General features: G+C 35.9%; 1 protein-coding gene across 3 annotated transcripts in view; it reads right to left on the reverse strand.

Moving 5' to 3' along the window:
• Positions 1–21,575, reverse strand: part of SMARCA2 (SWI/SNF related, matrix associated, actin dependent regulator of chromatin, subfamily a, member 2) — a 118,903-nt gene that overhangs the window by 79,956 nt on the left and 17,372 nt on the right. For all 3 annotated transcript variants that reach the window (XM_053969119.1, XM_053969120.1, XM_053969118.1), the window contains exons 3-6: positions 17,572–17,695; positions 7,826–8,155; positions 6,840–6,941; positions 5,116–5,365 (exon numbers count right to left, since the gene is read on the reverse strand). In XM_053969119.1, coding sequence (XP_053825094.1) covers positions 5,116–5,365; positions 6,840–6,941; positions 7,826–8,155; positions 17,572–17,695 — 806 coding nt within the window. The remainder of the gene's footprint in view (positions 1–5,115; positions 5,366–6,839; positions 6,942–7,825; positions 8,156–17,571; positions 17,696–21,575) is intronic.

Consider the following 21,575-nt stretch of genomic DNA (forward strand, 5'->3'; position numbering starts at 1 on the left):
GGCATTACTAAAATTATGTAGTAAAAATAGTCAGTTTAACTCAGGCATTTACTTGTCTTTTTCTGTTTTTTTCTGAACTAACAGGCTTTTGTAGAGATGACACTGGGTATCTTTTTCCACTTTGAAAATAAACTGTCAAGTGATCAAAATGTCCCTTGGCTTTTCTTTTCAACTAGAACTAGATATGAGAAAATAAACTTGGGAATTCTATTTTACACATACTATTCAGGATTCTGCTTTCAAGCTTCTTTGATGGGTATTATTTTTAAGCAGTGTAGTCAGTGATGACATAGACCATACTTGCCTTACTATCTGGAATTCGACTTCATTATTTTATGGACAAAGTAAGTTTGTTTATCAAATATTCAAAGCTATATAGCTGCTACTACAACTCAAATTCTACTTCACTCTTCCTTTAGAAATTAATTTTCTATTCATTTGCAAATTCAAGAGAGAGAGAGAGAGAGAGAGAGAGAGAGAGAGAGGGACTAATAGACAGAACTTTATTTTTTTTCTATTTTAGCATTACCAGAATAATTCTAAAGTTCTTGGAACAACAAACAGGATGTAATACTGCATTACGGCAGAAGACTATACTGGTGTCTTTAAGAGAGTAAAAAATTAAAACGGAATTAGGTAAGTAATGTTTGTTGTACAGGCTGAAAAACAAATCAAGAGGAGTTTTTTATTTACTAGACAAAGTTTCATTAAAAGCTGAAAATACTTGTCTCAGTCCAGAAAAGTTCATTATTCCTGCAGAAAAGTCTTCATTCAGAAAATGACACTGCCTTATTTTGCTATTTCCAGTTTATATAACACACTAAAAAAGCTCACATTTTGCACAATTGGGCACTCCAGTTAGTAAGAAGATATTTTAGTTCACCTAAGGATGTAAAATCTTCAAAATTAAGTGGTTTCTTGGAGAGATGTACTAGCTAGTGTACATTCCTACAAAAAAGCAGCCGAGCTGCTCTAAATGATATGCTCTACCCTGTCGCTTACCTACACATGGATGCAATCCTGCATCACAACGATTATTTTTAATTCTTTTTCCCTTCCCAAATAGCTGCAGTGTGTCTCCTGAAACTATCACCTACAAAACAATTATAGCCAACCCCGTTTCCCTGACTTTAATGAAACCTTAAGGGAGCAGTCACAACCTTTCCAAATCTTTCTTCTGAGTTGTGAACTTACTATAGCAAATGAATACTGAACATATTTTCAATTTCTTTTTACATTCTTGCTAGCAATAAACGTTCCTTCTTTTACTATACATGCAGAGTTAATCTAGGTTCTCCCTGACATACCTTATGGTTTTAGATAACTAACTGTAAGAGTCATTTCCAAACAAACATGAAGTGAAAGGCTGACTTCTTAGTTCTGTCAGAATTGTTTTCTTTCTTTCACTTCAGGTATAAAACATATAAAAGTGCTATCTTGCTGTCATAAAAGTTTACACAATACAAGTTCAAGTAATTGCCAAAGGTGGGTTGGTCTCTGCATTTCTATCACCAAAATCTGTAACAAAAATCCAAATATGCATGTTTCTTGAGATATGTCTAAACATAACTGAAGTTCATAGAATGTGCTTATTATGTACCAGCATCACATTATGCAGTCCACTCCCATATAATATGCATTTCACTGCTAACAATTTTTTTTCAACTTGAGCTTATAAAAAAGCAGATCAGAAATGAATGCATATGAAATTTTATTGTTAAATTATACAGCAGATTAGTATATCCAGGATAACTTTTCCTTCAACTATTTTCTTTCATATGTTGAAATGCACTGAGCTACAAACAATGACAGTTCAAGGCTTTGGTGGGTGATTGCCCTTCCTTTAACAACCTAATTAGAGGGAAGAAATAGGAACAAGAACATCAGTATTTCTGAGTCAGAAGAGATACTGCCTCAGAAAACTCTTATTGTAACTCAGACCAGTTCTCTATTTAAAAAAAGTCCAGAAAAAATAGAAGTAGAAACAGTAAAAGAAAATCTACAGTACCTAAAAAAAAAAAAAAAAAAAGAAAATCTACAGTATGGAAGAATAAAGAAAATAACAACTAGATGGGTTACATTCACACTTTCCTAGAAGTACTATTTCTATGTATTGTCTATAGTACTAACAGAGTAATGATAATAATGTTTTCTTCAGTAGTCAGTAGGATTTTTTAAATAATTCCAACTCAAGTGAATAGAAGAACTGCTTGAGACACCTTCTAGTCTTCAAAGGAAGTGACCACGGTTTGTTGTACTGCTGTTATTTTCAAGGAAAAATGTTAACAGCTGTTAGGTAAAGAGAATCCAAAGAAAGAAGTTTCTTTGATCTTTTTACAATCACTTGAAGTATATAATCTCACCATTTAAAGGATGTAATAAATTAATCTTTGCAGTTCAGCAATTTACCTTCATGCAGAGATCTCTTTGCAAAATAAGTGATGCACACCCATTCCTCATTAACTCAAGTCAACAGCAGAGGTTATGGTTGTACAATCAAACCTGTCTGGTATTGATGCCATGCAGTAAAGAAGATACCTAAGAAAATACTTTGCAGATAACAGAAAGAAACCATGTACAATCTGCAGGATATTACCAAGTCTATTATTTTTTAAAGTGCAATGAGAATGAGGGTGGAAAAAAGCCTTTCAACATAATAAAACAACTTTAAATTATAAGCATTATTATCTTTAAGACAGCTATTCAGTGAGATTAAAAAGCAGCACTTTATTTTGAAGAAAGCATTAAGGAGAATTTTATAAAAATGTGTATTAGATTTGCATGGCTAGGTATTGCTAGCAGGAGGGCTACAGCACTGGCTTCTGTGAGAAACTGTCAGAAGTTTTCCCTATGTCCAGCAGAGCCAATGCCAGCCAGATCCAGGACAGACCCCTCCACTGGTCAAGGCTGAGCCAATCAAAAATGGTGGTAATGCCTCTGTGATAGCAGATTTCAGAAGCGGGGAAAAAAAGTTACTGGGCAGATGTAATTATGACTACAGAAGAGCAGTGTAAGAACCTGTGAGAGGAGCAACTCTGCAGACAGAAAGATCAGTAGAGAAGGAGGGGCCACAGGCAGTAGAGCTGAGATTCCCCCACAGCCCATGGTGCAGGCCATGGTGAGGCAGCTGTGCCCCTGCATCCCATGGGGGAACACAGGGATGCAGAGATCCATCTGGAATTCAAATGGTTTTCAAGGCATAATGCTCCTTTATTAAAAGAGTTTAGTGTGAGATCTCAAGAGCCAACTATTTCATAAAGCTTTCACTAACCTCGGTGTTTTCAGGATAAGGATGTTTATTTTGGCTTTTTTTCTGCTCCATTTTTATTAAGAAATTGTGAAGACACGTTTCTGAATTAAAATTGCCTATATTAAAGCTAAATCCAGCACCATTCAAACCACAGAAGCTGTCAAACTACTTTTTTCAAAACTTTTGTCTGATGTTACTTACACAGTTTTAACTAATGAAAAGATTTCCAGGAGTTCTACATATTCTGGAACTCAAAGCAAAATTAAACACCAGTAATGTTCAGCATTAAAAAGCTTTGGATCTTACATCTATGTTCTAGGATAAAAAACCCCATAAAATATAAAAGCCTTCTGCTGGAGAATCCCTATCAAACTTTGATCTCACTCTGCCAAAAACATCAGTGTATTTAGAACATAACATGCTCGATCTGTATACTGGTTCTCTGGTAAGTAAAAGCATTAGCTTTATTTTTTTGTCACTCCTCACTTTCCTCTGTTTATGAACACTAAGACATAACAGCTTGGCACAAACAGTGCAATACAGCAGGGCTGAAAACACAGGAAGAGTAACTATTTGAGGTTAATTGATGCAGAAAATGTTGCATCATACTGGCCATATGATTCTTGGTTGAAGTTAGTGTTACAATTCTTCTGTCAGAATAACTGTAAAACCATAAAATGGTGTGTTCTACAAGCTTCTGAGAAAGATGCTGGAAAATAGTGATTGCTCATGCTGAAAGAGATACAGCCATTCAGTCCCAGGATATATGAATAAGACTGGCAGAATGATGACAAGAATGCACTGACAGAATTAGTTAAGCAATACCTGACACAAAAGTAATAGCTTTTCTGTAATCAAGGCCTGAATTCTGGGCATGGTATCACACCCAAAAGCGCTTCATGATGTTTTACCTTCATAAAGCAGAAGTTGTAAAACCAGTCTTCTGTGAGATCACCATCCCTCTTGGCTACCACCCTCCTCTACAAACTCAAAGTAACAATGCAAGATGCATCATTAAACCAAAACAGGTAATACTCTGACTGCAATTACTTTCCTCTGACTGATAATAATCAGGAACATATTTTAGGTGCAGGTCAAAATCCTTCTGCCTGGCAAATTCTCAAGGTCAGTTGTTAAATAGCCTTGATGCTGTGATGAGAGAAGAAGTCTCTTTCTAACTCCAAAAGAAATGTTCTACCCTATACTTTGTAACAAATATACTTCATAATCTAAACAGAACATTCAGGAGGCAATTTCTGAAATTGGTATACTTTTTTTCTAATTTTGCCCGTGACTTTCTTATTCTCTTCACTCTTTGCTTGTCCAGACAAAACCATAATATTCATAAAATGTGGTTTTGCTGTGGTTACTAACTCTTCAGCCTTTTGGCTGTCTGAAAAAAGTTATAGTGCTCATTCGATCTCAAAGACTACACTGATCCTTCAAAGCAATTTGATTCCAAAAGAACAAAACACACAGAAGGAAACAATGTAATTCTACCATGATATTCATACCATCATATTCATAAAATGTGGTTTTGCTGTGGTTACTAACTCTTCAGCCTTTTGGCTGTCTCTGTTCTCTTCCAAATTCCCTTTGTTTATAATACTGAAAACGTAGGGCACAAAATTGGTTTCTCTTTAAACTTGGATGGTTTTCTGTAATACTGCCAGTATGCTTCACTAGTTCATCATTTGGGGTAGAATTAAATAATTGTTTGGTTTGATATTTGTGTACTTCTTGGTAATACAGCTTTCCCTGGAAACTTTGTTTTACACTACTACCACTACACTAGCTGATTGCAAGGAGTTCCAGTTAAGGATGTGAAAAACAAGAATCATTTTAATCTTGTTACTCATTCTTACCTATATTCACGTTCTTGGAGTATTTCAACAGGATCCAGTCCTTGTGGCTTCTGGATAGGGCTGATGCGGTTCTGCTTCTGCTGCAGCTGGACAATGGGTGAAGGTTGTCCAGGTGGGGGCTGTGGTACAGAGGGTCCAGGCATGGTGGCAGCAGGCTGGGCGGCAGCAGGAGCAGGAGAAGGCCTCCCACTAGGAGCTGGCGCTGGAAGCTTTTGTTGTGCATTGGAGACACTCATATCTGGGGCTTGGCCTGAAACGTGAACAGTACTGATTCATAACACGAAATATGGAAAGCAGGAAGAAAATCAAGATGGCTTTCTGAAGACAAGACATGAACGTAAGGTATACATTCAAAATCACAAGAAAAGGCACACTGAGACTACACTCTGTTTTTTGAAACAGACATACTAAAATGCAAGTATACCATATATTGCAAGAAATATATGGTATATGGCCAAGGAATATATGGTATATATGACCAAAAGAAAAACAAAACACATGAAATTTTATGATGAATGCCATTTCTTTTGCTATTCCTGCGGACTTTTAATTCTAGTGTTACCAGAAATGAAACAGCTGTAGAACTAACTTCCTCCAAATGCAGACCTCAATCTGCCTCTTGTTCACTATCCTTAAAGTTAGAAGAAAGCATCTAACCACAACCTGACAACAAGCAGAACTAGGTCAATTTCAGACCTCTATCTGAACTTGATGACCATATGAAATTTTTTACAACTGTATTTAGAAATATATGCCACATATAAATAGCTTTTGTGTCACTATGATCTCCTAATAATTTTATTTATTTCAAATATCAGGAACTCAATTATTCTAATCACCATGAAAAGCAACACCTCAGTTAACATGAAAATAGTACCTGTCATTTACAGTAACTAAAGGTCATAGACTTTAGAATTTCATTATGACAAGTTACCCATGCATTCAGATGTTCATGAATTCACTATTAACAGACATTGCTAAAATAAAGATGCCGCTTAATTGTCTCAAGAGTCATAGCCACTTCAAGGGAAAACAACTTCAAAGTACACCTGCAATCTTGTAATCAACCTTAATTCAAATCAACATCCTGAAATATATAGAGATCACCATTTGTCATTCACACATCTGCATCAAACTCCAGAAAAGGAACTTGAGAACAAGCTGTAGATTTTGTATGTAGGTACACTGCATTTCAGCTTGTAAGAATGAAAAAAGCAAGCCCATCAAAAATCTCTGTGCAACCCCAGTTCTCAGGGAATCTGGGAAGTTGAATGACTGTGCAATGAATGACAAATATATTTGAAGACATGGGGAAAAAAGTTACACTGTTCATTTGATCTCAAAGACTACACTGATCCTTCAAAGCAATTTGATTCCAAAAGAACAAAACACACAGAAGGAAACAATGTAATTCTACCATGATTTGAAAACTTTTGTTTACAGTAGCAAAGGTGAAAGACAAGCTTGCTGCAATTAAGCATACTCAAAATATAACTTATTAAGTTTTATGCATGTTCCTCAGAAAACATACACATTTCATTCTGATTGGGAAAAGGTGCTTCATGTACAGTCTGTCTAAAAATTGCAGTAATTTCATGTGGGTCTCTTCTAAATGAAAAGAAGGTTATAGACTCTCCTTGATTAAACTCTTAAGACACAGTAGAGCTTACGCTACTTTTCCTGCACAGCTTTTTACCTTTCCTTTTTATTTTTCCCCACTATACCTTCAGTCCATGTTTTAGGGGTAATGGCAGTTGTATGTCCAGGCATCCCTGGTGCAGCCCCTGGTCCAGCCGCAGTACCACTCATTGCATGTAATCCAATACCTGCAATTTGACAGAGGAAAAAAATTTGATAAAACACAAGCCATTTCCAAGATTCAAAAATCATTGTTTTCTAGCATGCTAGTCTATTCAGGCAAGTAGTACTTTTCTTCATTAAGTAAGGATTTAAGTGGTTTTTATAATACATATAGCTGATGAAAGTAATAGATATACCTTATGAAATCATGTTTCATGAAAAAACCAAATTTAATTGATAGCAAAGCCATATCCACCAAAATGAAGTGAAGAGTGCCATTAGTAAAATCTAAGAACCAGTATCATCTTAACCTTTGAATCTAACACAAACTCAGTAATGGAAGGGTTCAGAAACTAACATGTTTAGGGTGTTTAATGTAAGGGTTTCCTTAGGACCAAAATGTGCTTGCTTACCTCACTGCAACATCTATCACCATTGTGAGAAAAAAGTAAGCACACTTCCTTTTTCTTACGCTTTGCACTTAATAACACACTATACATGGTTTATTTTCAACAACCTAAATAATCAGTCAACTCGATACAGATTATTTATCTATTTTCTGGCATAGCAACAGGAGACTGAAAATTCACCATAAGAATAGCAACAGGAGACTGAAAATTCACCATAAGAAAAACAAGGGGAATTGCTATTAGTAAAGTACAATTAACATTCGAAAACTGTCAAGCAGGGCAAACACAGAACAGACACAGTACCGCAGAGTGAATTAACTTCTATTTCAGTTATTAGTATTCTATTTTGACAATATCATATTAACATATGTGTTTTATGCACTTGCTCAGGCTTAACACAGTCCCAAATTACAGCCCTGCACAGCACCTATTTCTTAATCTATCACAGGTAGGACTTCGAGAATTACCTGAGCAATGATTCCTACCAAAGATTCACTTACCAGACTGCCTGTTGAAGGCACTGGGAGGCTGCTGCTGTTGAATGCCAGGCAGTGTTCTCTTGCCCTGGACAGCAAGCTGAAGGTTCTCTGGTAAGGGTTGACCCCTTGCCAGCATTTTGTATGCTAGAATCTGAGCCCGCAGCTGATGCAGCTGTGCAGGGCTGAAGGGGGAAGGCCCTCTGTTAGGCTGATTCATAACTTGTGGGTCTCCTGCTATAATGGGTCCTGGCTGACTGGGAGTCATCTGAGGTGGTGTTGGACCTCCTCCAGACATTGGACTGGACACATGCTCTGGGGCTCCTAGTGGAGATGGGTGTGGAGACATATAACCTAGAACAAGTAGAAGAATCATAAAGTTACCACTCTGATAGTTAAACCCGAATTTCATCCAATTTTTTAACAGTACATAAAGTATAAAAGTGTCTCTCTCAGGTCATGATAGCTGTAGCATTTTCTGCGAAGACAAAAGTGAAATCCAAAGTTCCCTGGAATATCAAGATAGCCTCAGGAGCTCTTCTTTGAGAAGAACTACAGTTATTTACGCCAATAATTCCTAAACATAACAATTATCTGCATATTTGGAGTAAGACAACCTAAAACATGAAATACAATACAGAAGCCTGGGGATATAGTGCTACTTACTGGAACTATGGAAAAATGTTTCTTCGTAGAACATATGCACTGAAGTTCACCTATTTTATAGCTTAATAGTATAAGTTTATTTTGAGGCACACACATCAAGGAATATCCATTCACTTCTACAGGCCCTCTTAGCCAACACTCGCCAATATAGAAAAGTAGAAATAAATGGTATTCACTTTCCATACAATACTCTTTAGTTCATACAGATTAAAGGTTTGAGCTATACAAAGTACATTCAATACCTTTTGCCATCTGGATGCCCAACAACTTGGAACACCAACTGCAAGAACAAAAATCACCGTCTGAAGAAGCTGCTGAAGACTATGTCAAGAGCAACCACATTTCTGAAATGAACAGTGCTTATATCTTATTACAGCACTTGAAAATGCAGTGGTTTTAATTCTGAATATCAATTACACCTATTACATATTTTCTTGAGCTCCAAAAAGCACAACAGCTAGTTTTTGGGGATTTTATCCACCAAGAGTGAAAAAGAGGTAACAATATTTACTCACTTTGCTCTGGTACTGTGGAACACAAATAATCTTCTCACAAATCGGAAAAGTCTAAAAAAATTCATAAAAATCTAAAAACCTTTTGGCTCCTTTTCATATTCCATGTTCATAAGCCAAAGATCAGAACTCCAAAGATCATGGTACAGTTCATGATTCTGTGACACAAAATCTACTCTTCTCCCAATTTTCCTGCCACTTTAAAGTGAAACTACATCTATTTCATCTATATGTAGTACAGACCACAGAAGAAATTCTGTTCGCTCTTCAGCCTCACTGTTCTTACTGACCCTCCAGTAAAGGCAACATAGGCAAAACCTCAAAGTAGTTTCCACTTTTCAGTCTCAATTCTGGGATGACAGGAGCTGTAAGTCACTAGAACTTAAACAAGTTAAAGAGATTAGAGTGCCAAAGAACTGAAATTTGTGCTCAACTTAAATAAAGGTTGTAAATGTATGAGACAGAATAAAAAGAAAGGATTTCAGTTCTCCTAAAAAAAAATACAAAATTAGATAGAAGTACAGAGGGGAAAAGGGGATTTGTGATAGGAAAAGACCAGACAAGACAGAAACAGACCAGGTTCAAACTAAAGAGGATGACAACAGGAAAAGAAGATGATTTTGGAAAGAATAAGAGAAGTTACACAGTTCAAGAGAAAAATGAGGGGAGAAGTTCAAAGAAAAGGAAGAAAGAGACATTAAAAAGCTGGAACTACTGGAGCTATATACTAGTTCAATATAAAAATTGTCTATACATCCCTTGTTGGTGATAAATGGTATGATAAATAACTCAAGTTTACTCCACTTACCCATTTTCTTCCACTGACTTACTTTTATCTCTTTATTATTTTAAGAGAAGAGGGGAAGCTACAAATCCCTCTTGCTGAGCACACTGCTTAAAAAAACACCCATCATACCACAACAAAAAAAAATATGCAACTGCATTACTAGCTTATACTATAAAGTAAGGTTTATTGCAATGTTTATCCATTATTATATTTCTAAATCCCAGGTTTTACTTTAAATAGCACCTAACTGGAATGACATTATTTTCTGAACTGCTTTTGAAAAAATGGTTTCTGTCTCTCCTCAAGTTATACTGTCCAATCTATAAATTCCTTTATAAATGACTGATAGATTTCAGAGTCAAGCTCTTGAAATGCATCTGAACTGCAAAGTTTACAACAGTGGTCTAAGATGTTGAGTATTTGTTTTCAGTCCTGACAGTTCAAGCTGCTAAGTCTGTGACTAAGTTTTGCAAAGAAGAGTTTTCAAAAGCAGACATTTTTTGATCTTTCCAATTATGTATTTATTACTTATACTTTCTCTCTTCCTCCAAGTCCTCTGCATTAGAATTTTTAACAATGAAAAACTGTGCTTGACAAGAGGAACAATGAAAATAAAATTTCCGTAAAGCCAGGAAAGAACAAAATCCTCCCAAACCTCTTGTAAAGATGCTAAAATGTAGCATTTACACAATGTAAATTTTGTTATATGAAAATTTTTCTTTAGTGTGTGAAAACTTTCATATGGTAGCAGTGACAGAAGATACAGCCACAAGCCTGTCCTAACAAAGTATTTATACTACTTGCTTTTTTCCTAGCTCATTACACATAGACTCTTAACACAGATAAGCATGCACATGAGAACATCCCCTAAAATTGAGTTTAACCACCATAAAAGGACAGTAGTAACCTACAGTTCTGAACAACACAGAGGATACCAGGAAAGGGAGGCCAAACAACTCTGTCTATAATTTAAAACTATGGTCATTTCTAAGCTTTATCAGGTTTCTCCAGATCTTGTCCCATCAGAATTTCACTTACGCAATTTGTAAACATTATTTCTGTGCTTTTACTGTGCATCTTTGAGGAGAGTCCTGTTTGTCTTCCCCAAAATCCTTCAATGGGTCATAGAAGAGGCTGCATCAGAAGCCTCTTCTTCTCAACTTCAAACTTCTCAAGTTTTCCTAACTGTACGCATAATCAGAAACATTTAATTCCACTTTGGTATCGACTTGTACAGCAAAAATACAATACAGCACATCATAAACAATGTATATTCTTTACAGTATTAACATTGGAAGAAATCCTAGTTCTAACACTTCTCTAAGTTCTATTGGAGGGCAGTGTGTACACAATGTTTCTGTTTTAATTGCTTTTTGTTTCACTTCAGATAACAGAAACAATACATCTTTCTTTTCTGTTTTAAAGTTGAAAAATCAGAGTGCTAAAAATTTAGTCCCTTTTTTCCTCCACTTTTAATGCTGTAATTAAACAGAAAGAACACCTACAAATGAATTAAAAAACCTAGTAAAGATAAAGAAAAAATCAAAGTTTTAGCAATCCAAACACTGGAATGTTCAACAGAGGTTTTGAACTGCCACTAAAATTTAATAAGTCTTAAACAATGAACGTGTCTGAGGAACATATAGGTCACATCTTTATGCTAAAACCAACAGCAAAGTTATATTTGTACTTAAGAATGTGACTGTAAAAATTTTTTTTTTATTTGGAAAATATAGACAGGATTGAAGAAATATAGCCGTGTAACTCACTGAACTATCACTTCAATCATTAACTGAAGTTAGTTTAAAAAACAAAGAAAAAGAATCAAGTACACCTCCACAACACACAGTACAAAAGCACAGTGTCTTGGAACACAGTGAAAAGTATGTCCATGTCAGACTGAGGCCACAAACTTTCCTAAGGCAAGCAAAACATAAAATTTCCCTCTCAGCAGTGTGGCCAGGGTTAACACCAGTTCTTGTGAAACTGAACAAAGAAGAAAGAGAGGTTATGTGTGCAAGTAATTTAAAACTAGGACTGCAGAAATAAAATTGTTGAGAGGTCTTATACTGGCAGGCAGATGAATAAGGTGGTAGGTCTTTTCTCATCTTCAAAAGTCTGAATGAATTCAGAAAAGGAAGTGCAACTAATTTAACAGTAGGGACAATGAACATTACCTGTGAAGTAGCAGTATATTAGTGAATTCTAGAAGTTAAAAACTGTGTGTCTTTTAAGTTCAACAAATACTGTGTGACTAATAAAAAGTAATATAGATCAAGTCCCAGAATCCTAAATTCCTTCAGCCCTTATGTTTCAACTTACAAACAGCAAGAAAAGATATCCAAACAAATCAAATTGGCCTGTATTTCACTGCTGTATCACAGTAACTTCATTTAATTCTTACAAATCACAGAAAAACACATAAATTGTTTATTCTAGTCCATTTACATATTTTATGATTTTTTATAATAAAAGTATTTTATTTTATACAAGGAATTAGCTTGTCTTTCAAATTTCTCTCTAATCCCCTTCAAAAGCCAGTTCTAACTATAAGTTTAATCTGTTGGATAACTGTTGAAGAGCTTAACAATTTACAGTAAATTTCATACTCCTCATATAAATATTGCAGAATTCACCACAGTTCACTCACAGTGCTGGAAGACAGTTTCTAACCAAATTCAAAATCAGTAATGTGTAGTAAGCTTACTATTTAAACAGCTAAATACAAAGATGGAGCAATGTATTTTCCACTCATTTAACCTGTTAGCATCAAAACAAAGGCATTAAGACTAAACAGGGGCATCATTGTACATAAGTTCAAGAAAAGAGGATCTGTCACCAAAACTAGCTGGGAATGTTACTTTCTTCAATTTGGTAGTAAGACTGGAAGGAGCAATTGCTGAGGAGCAAAATACCAACTCATAATATTTTCCCCCATATATTAATGTCAGACTTTTGAAAATCATCCTATTGCAGTATGCAATAAAAATGTGATGATCTGAGCTAGTAGAACATTCTTTCTGCATGACTTGCATCTCACTGAGCACCAGTAAAAAAATAAAGAAACGAAATAATAAAGTTGCATACCTTAACTTAGTAATTACTGTTGGTTAAAAAATGCAAAAATCTCAAATAATTGCTATACAACCGGTGAACAGGCACTTCAGTAAAATGACACAGTTCTTGCAGATTTAGCTTTCAAATGTTTCTGACTTGCTCATCATTAATTTCACCTCAGAAAAGGATAGTGAATTATTTCTTAACATAAGAATCATTACTTCCAAAATTCTGTATCCACTTTCTCTTGTTCATTCACAACTGTATGCTTGATTTACATAACCATATCTGCAACTGCATGTGCAGTTGTCAATTTACTTCTAATTTATCACCCACATTTGTAAGCATATATTTTATTAAAAAATCTTCCTTTTGCATGTAGATACAATCTTTTGCAATACTTCCCTCATTTACAAAATTACTAAAAAGAACTAAAAAGACTGCTATTGGAACATCTGACATTTAACTGAAATCTCATTTTTTGATCGCTTCCCATTGTAAACTGCCATACAGAACAACAGCCTATGGATTCATCACAACTATTACACCCAGATTTCTAAGAACTGAAGCATTTTATGAAGACTATCCACCTTTCCATTGTCAAAAAATTTAAGGACATTGTTTCCTACTCTAGCTTACCAGTCCTCAGAATTTTGGAGCCTGTGAATAGGCAGATTTCTGTCAATAAGGGACCATTACAATGGTCTACCTAACTTTTCTAAAACAGACCAGTGATTCTTGACCTCTAAACATACTTCTCCCTTTGGTCTATAGGACAGATGACAAAGACATCCAGTGTTGATTTAGCTTTTGTATGACCCAAAACGTACCACAAATACTTGTGTAATCTTTGCTTCAAAAGTTAAATATCTTCATTAAGTAAGATAAAGCCATTTGAACACATTTTGAATTCATATAGTTTGCAGGTACCAAAATATACTGCTGCTTTTTTTTTTTGCTTTTTTTTTTTTCCCTTTAAAGGCCCAATCTATTACAAACCCTTTTATTGTCTGGGAATGCGTAGACTGATCAAGTATTATTTTAATTCTCTTGTCAGATAAATTAAAAAATGGAGCTTAACATTCTCTAGGATAAAACAAACATACTCTTCTCAGCAGTATAGACTGCTTTGTATGATACAGTTTATACTGCTACACAGCAAACTATTTCACTCCTAGACATGCATTGATCTTGGCTGTGCTAAAACCTATGCTAGAAAAATAAGTACATTCTTCTCAGATCCTGATCAGCCTTTGTAAGCAATTTGTTTATTTTTCACTGCTAAACCTCTGTGTTGTATATAATTTTTATCTGTACGACTTCAAACTTTTTTCCAGATCACAAATACCTTGAACAGCACTGAACCAAAACAGACTTCTAAAAGACTAGAAAAATCCACAATTGGATGATCATCTTCAAGTTACAGTTACGTTTATAATCTGTCATTTAATTATCATAATATATTTAATGCAGATTATATTGATTTTACTTAGTGATATCTTTGTCTTAAATCACAGTATCATACAGTAACAAGCCAAGGAATTTTTATAACTCTACCAGGCAGATAAGGTTGTGTCTGTCATCATGCTACCAGCTTTAACAATGCATAGGGAAACCCCATACATGGGCTAAGATCATTTTTCCTGACAGCTGTACAAATACTGTATCACACCTGTTCACGTTTTAATGAAGGAATTTAGCTTATGATCACCACAAAAAATGGCAGACTAGTTTGACTAGTATATAAAAATAACATAATAGTATCATATTTACATAATATATAATAGTACATTTGTCAGACTAAAGGCTGACTTTATCCAAATCAGATGGACTTGGACAAGATCAAGAAGTGTGACAACGTGAACTTCATGAGGTTTAACAAGTCTTAGTGCAAGGTTCTGCACAAGGATTGAGACAAAACCCAGTATCAATACATATTGGGGAATGAAGGGGTAGAGAGCAGACCTGCAGAGAAGGGCTTGGGGATACAGGTGGACATGAAGCTTGACATGACCTACCATTGTGCCCAGAAAGCCAAATGTGTCCTGGGCTGCATCCAGAGCAGTGTGGGCAGCAGGGCCAGGGAGGGGATTCTGCCCCTCTGCTCTGCTCTGCTGAGACCCCACCTGCAGTGCTGCATCAGCTCTGGGGTACCAGCACAGGAAGGACATGGAACTGTTGGAGAGGATTCAGAGGAAACCACAAAGATGATTAGAGGGATGGACCAACTCTCCTGTGAGGACAGGTTGAGAGAGTAGGGGTTGTTCCCCCTGAGAAAGGTACATTCCAGGGAGACCTCATTGTGGTCTTTCAATACTTGAAGGAGGCTTAAAAGAAAGCTGGAAAGAGACTTTTTAAAAGGACTGTAATCACAGGACAAGGGGGAATTGTTTTAGTCAATAAATTCAGATTTGATGTAAGGAAGACTTTTTTTTTTTTAATGAGGGTGGTGAAACTCTCAGAACAGAACAGCTGGTAGATGCCCCATCCCTGGAAACATTCATGGTCACTTTCAATGGGGCACTGAACAACTCTGAATAACAATGGGGCTCTGATCTAGTTGAACACGTCCCTGTTCACTGCAAAAGGATTGGACAGAATGACTTTTAAAGGTCCTCATCTGACCCAAACCATATTATGTTTCTATGATTCTGTGATTTTCCCACAAAACTTTTCTTGATGCTTGATGGTCTGAATTATAGACATCACAAAGAATTAAAAGAGAGACAATTTTTATTTTACCTACAACAATATTTAATGACACACAGTAATTTTCCCTAAGCTTTCAAATTAATGAGGAAATTTAGGGCAATTCCTTTCCTGAGGTTTTGGACTTATTCAGCTACTTTCCCTCAAATGCCCCTCAAAAATATCAATTAGTGCATATTTATCTACTTCAACTTGAGGACTGCAAACAATAAGCCATGAAAAAACCAGCCCTAGAACTAATGAGATATAATTTCTACTTGACACTTATATTGTTAAAAGTTGTACACAACTGTATACTGTAAGCTCAACTATCAGACATCTATGAGGAAGTGAACCTTATAATAAGCTTTGGTTTCTACCATACCCAACCGAAGATTCTGTCAGCACCAAGTTACCAGGCATCCTTCCGTGGATTCTCAGAGAAGTCATACTGCCCTTTTGCCATGAGTGTAGGCATGGGTAAACTCTCTTTTACCACACTGCATATTTCCACAAAATTTGTAAAAACACAAATGTCCTACTTTCTCTAATGTTGTGGGAAATCAGACAGAAAAGATCTAATAGGTGGACAGGCTATCAAGGAACCCGGTTTTCTACCCTGGACCTCTAATGGCAAAAACCTACAAGTCTAGTAGATGAGACTTTGCCCAGCAGGTATTAGAACAACATCAAGTGCCATCACCACTTTTTTGTGGAAAAGACAGTTGTGTAGGAACAAAAAAAAACCCAGAGACGTAGAGGCAATGAAAGCTAAAATAGTCCTCTATATTGTCAAAAAAAAGTATCCGGAATATTAGAACACCTGGAGATTTTTTTGACCACTTCTTTTAAAAGCATGCTCCACATCATAACTCTAGTAATCTCTGTTTACATGGTAACAGTTGCTGGCGTACAAAAAAAGAGAGCAGGAATCTGTAGTCTCCTATACTGACAGTTACTATTAATACAATCAATCATCCTTTTACAGTGCAAAATAACCTGGAAATCTGACCTGAGGCAGCACAAAAAAGAAGAAAACAACTCAGAAGCTACTTGTATTTGAAGCATTTGCAACCCATGCTCCTGTATTTTCAGTATGTAATGTATGAATTGTCCCATCTTCATCTTTAGACCAAACACTCTGTTCAGTTCATCCCAAGCAAAAGAGTCCCCTAAATGCAAAGACAAGCAAAATTTGTCTCTCAGATGATCATGCTTACATTTTGTGGAAATGAACAAAAGAGGAAGTTTTATCTGATTAAGAACTCGTCTCTGCAAAGTCTCTTCAAAGTCAGTTCTATTTTACTATTGATACTGAAAGGTTTAATGGAAAAATATTACTTTCTAATTATCTGGGTCCCAGACTGGGATTCAGCTGGCAAGTTACAGGCTAGAGCTTCAGTCACATACCACTAAAAAGCACAAAGAAGTTTAGGACCAGCGCCTAACAGATCTATACAGAGTATGTCACACCAAGAGCCTAACATCATTTGGGATTCTTCAGAAGTTGCTGTAAAATAATTCAGCATGCAATGTAGAAAGCTTTGTCTGCTGTTGAACTTATTAATACTAGCAGGTGTTTCCAGTTAAATCTCCAAAATACCAAGCTGCTCACAGAATGCATGTCCTTTTATGTTCCAACCTACAGGACACAGAGAAGGCACGTAGCAATGTGTTAAAAAGGGTTTCTGTCTTCTGGCATAAAAAACATTGGAAAGCACTTTGATCAGCACTTGATGATAATAAATCATATTAAAATGTATTTACATTTACAGTGGCCACATAAGATAAGAAGTAAGTTGGTGGGTTTTTTTCTTTAGAGATGCAAACTGAAATCTGTGATAGACTTGCCCTAGCCATAGACTTGAACCTTTGCTTTTGTCCAATATATGCCTAATGGGTACTCCAGAAAGCAATGGGATTCAGCTATTTGCCTTGCCCTGTTCAGCTTTTCCAAATAAATTTGAAGGGAAATAACTGGCATTCTGTTATATGGAACCACAGACTCTTTGTGGAAGAAGAGGCACCAAAATCATAGAGCATGCATAGTATGGATAAACCTTGGCTATGCTGGTCCATTGGACTCTGAGGTGGACCCATTCCAGGATGAGGAGGTCGCATACTCTTCACGGAGCCACAATGAACATCTTCAACCATTCCTTTTTCATGTAAGCCATCAATAGACTGTGAAAACAAAATAAGTATTTAGAGAGAGATAGTATATAAATCCACTATAAAAATATGAATGACTAACTCAAAACCTAAACAAATACATGAGGAGGGAAAACTTATTTCAGAAGTCATTCAAAATAAAGAAAACCAGGAACCTCTGCCGTGAAATCACATATTTAGGGAAGCATAGAACACTATCAGACTGCTTGTCCCCTGTTTCCTTTTTGCCTTTTTTTTTTTCCTTATGAACTGTTTGGCAATGCCAGGGAGGCAAACTGTCCAAATACAAACACATAACCTGTATCAGCCTCATATTACAAAGCAGTGTAACACACACTAACTTATGAAAGTAGAGCCTGTGGCTTAACTTGAGTTATTTTTAGCTCAAACTTTGCCCTTTCAGTCACTGCTTTACTGGAATGTCCCAAACATTGTTTCTCTTCAAAAACAAGGGTGTCATTGCAGGAAGTAACCTCTTCTTCATGAACAAAAACAAGGATAGGCAGTCAAGGAAGGGAAAACAATACTTGTGCTCCCTACAACTCCTGTCCCTCATACACTCCTCTAAAACTGGAGTTCCCATGGTACTTCAAACACGGAACATTTCCAAGTGCTCTCCTTTGAGAGTGAAGAAAAGATAGCCTGGAATCTGAAAAACATGCTGAAGGCATTCTGGGCACTGAAAAAGGCTCCATAATAAAAACTGAAGAGCTCTGAAATTGAAAACAAGGGAAAAGTAACATTGGAAGAAAGATGTCCCAAGACACAATGAAGTTTTCTATGAAAGCAAAATTCATATCATATTCCTAACTATGGAAAGGATTAAACTAACTTCTAACTTAGAGCTCCGTAAGGCTTTGTATTAGGAAGGAAGAGACTGGCATCACTTACTTAGCCTTGCTCTACAGAAATACATGGCTCTGCCCCACTCTAACACATGCATGCATGCACACTAAATGCTGCTCTTGCAAACCCTACTGTGAATGGAGACCTTGTGGTCTGTTTTATCTAGATGTACATCTATTTATTGAGAATTCTTTTAAAAAAGAGATGAAAGATAACTTATTCTAGTGGAACATGTAGGGAATTAATTAAACAAGTGTGCAGGAAGCTACATCAGCTCACAGAAAAGAAGAGTCACATTTCTTATTTTTGACTAATTTGTTTCACATGACTAAATTTCAACAGAACTAAACAAACATCACCCTTTCTATGAAAGAAAAAATAATTCTAAATTTCAATTCATAAACCCTTCATATAAAATTTCTACTTTAAATTGCAATAATCAGATTTGACTGAGAACACCTTTAAACACATAGAATTTGTTGTTGTTGTTCAGCATTTTTTAAGGATTTCACTATCAGTTTTCCTTACCAGAAGTTTGGGTTAAAAGGAGGAAAGTTGTAGAAAAGGAAAAATAAAATTGATTTTGCATGTTTCACCAAATCATTTTATTATCATGACATTATAAAAATATTTGTGAAAAGAAATTATATCAGAAAAATACATACTACTGAAGAAGCTATTTTTGAATACAAGAACTTGGGATATGGAGCAGAAATGTAGGCACAGATGACTGACACATTAAAAATAGTTCCACTTTGCGGACCAAGTAAATCTCAGTGCCCTTTTCTGAGGCATGAAGATCCCTCCCTCTCTGTGGCCCCTTCTTACAAAGACAGCCAACGCAGAAGAGAACTCTTGCTTCACATTCTGTCTGCATGAGCTGACTACTACAGAAACCAAAACAAATATAAAACTGGACGCATTCTTATTTTGTCATGGTATGTGCTGGCTGCCATGGTATCTTTATGGCTACCAAGAGGAGGAGACTTGCTGGTAACTTGATCTGATTTCCAGAACAGAAGACTCTAGCTGTACATTTGTGGCATACGTAACTGCAGGAATGGGTTTCACCGCACTAATAGGTGAAAACTATGAAACCTCTGGGAATGCAAACAGCTCGGATGGGAGTAAGAAGGCACACAGCATGCATACATCAGAAGTACCAGCATAAAGAGGGTGGGGAAAGGAGCTGTCAGTTAAAAAAGAGATGCAGAGAAAAGAGAACCAAGTATGTGGCCTTTGACAGAGGAAATTTAAAAAAAAAAAAAAATCAAACAGGAACAGAAGAGGTAGTGACATGACTAAACAAGAAAACTTTAATTCAAGGCATGATTCTATGGAGATAAAAGAACAGATTTTTGTAAAAAAAGTATTATTAAAAAAAAACACAGACACAAAAACCAGTGTGGCAAACTGAAATGCTTCAAGTCTAATGGAAGGGAGACTACATATATAGCAAGAAAGGGGTTTGCATCTGTGTATTTGCTTATATGGTGAAAAAACCTGAAAACTAAAATCGTTAGAACTCATAAATCAGCTTTTTACTAGCAAAAATACAAAAGATGAAGATGGCATAAACTTCTGTGAAGTCAAAATTAGTTTTAATTATTACGCAATTGCTAATGTATGCAGACACTGGTACGTCCAAGAATATATTTCATATAAAAGAACCTCTACTGGCTATGAAAATACCATATACAATAGGGAACACAATTCAGCAGAGGACAGCAGTGGACTACAAGAACTGAAGAACAGTTATTTCTGGTAAATCTTTTAAATCACTATATAGATACAGAGCTAGAGGAAAACTCTAAATCTATGCAACAGGTTAAAAATTATAGAGGGTATCTTAACACAATGTAATTTCTGTAAATTCTTCCATCCTCTATAAGTTATTAAAGCTACCTTCCACAAAGACATTGTGCCGGGATAAGTAACCTATATTACCAATAAAGCACTAATATCACACTAGGGGTACTCTTTTTATTTTAGTCTTCTAATATGACAGAACAGAAGGGAAACAGAAAGTTGAGACATATTCAACTTAAGAGTAGAAATTACAATTTTGGTCCCTGTAAGTAAGGAAATAAGTACTGAACAGGCCAAATAAACAATGTTTCTAGAAAAAGAGTGAGGGATGCATTTCATGTAGGCTATCACATGCCTATAGACTTGGCAAACTTACATAATTTCTAATGCATAAGGAAAATTTTGCCTACAGTGCTTTTACTCTGAATTTAGCAACTAAGGTCTTCTCACAGATGCATTGCAGTTTGACCTATTTTCAGGTAAACTGTGACATTACAGTGTCTGATTTTTTTTTTGTTTTGTTTTAATCCACCTTCTTAAAAAAACCTCCAGCCTTAAAATCAAAGACTAACTACCAGACTAGTTTGCTTGTACACCATACAGCTTCTGAAACAACGGAATTACAGAGGGCGAACAGCAACATGTTGTCACGTAACTGCCACATAACTACACAGCATAACTAAATGCATCCCTGATGGATAACCAGTCTGACTGTAGTTTTTGCAGCAGGAATTAGTAGTTTTTGGCCACTAGTTCCATTAATCTAAAAAAAAAAAAATCACTAAATCACCATTTTACATTCTCTGTTGATTTTTCAAGGTTGGCGATACTTCTTTTCTTCTTTACTAACGTAGATACAAACAACAAAAAAAAAAATGCAGGGAACATGCCTACTGATGTTGCATGCTGTTACTTCTAGGACCATGACAGAACTACTTTGATTCTCAGAATATCTAACGTGCATAGATCTGTTACCCAATAATATCTGAAATGGGAAACCATTTGCCTCCTGTTTTAATGAAACATCTGAGTGAACAACTAACATATTTAGTACAAACTACTGTATTTCTCAAGATTTTTTTTCTCTCCCTCACATTTTATCTCACTCACCAAAATCAGTAATATTGCCCATGATGTCACTGTAATTATTCCACAGTCAGCAATCATTTATAGTACACCCCATTACAAATTACAAAATAAGTGATTATGCATCAGGTTACAATTAAATGGAAGAGAA

The sequence above is a fragment of the Vidua chalybeata genome, chromosome Z (assembly GCF_026979565.1).
Source record: "Vidua chalybeata isolate OUT-0048 chromosome Z, bVidCha1 merged haplotype, whole genome shotgun sequence".
Classification (NCBI taxonomy): Eukaryota; Metazoa; Chordata; class Aves; order Passeriformes; family Viduidae; genus Vidua; species Vidua chalybeata.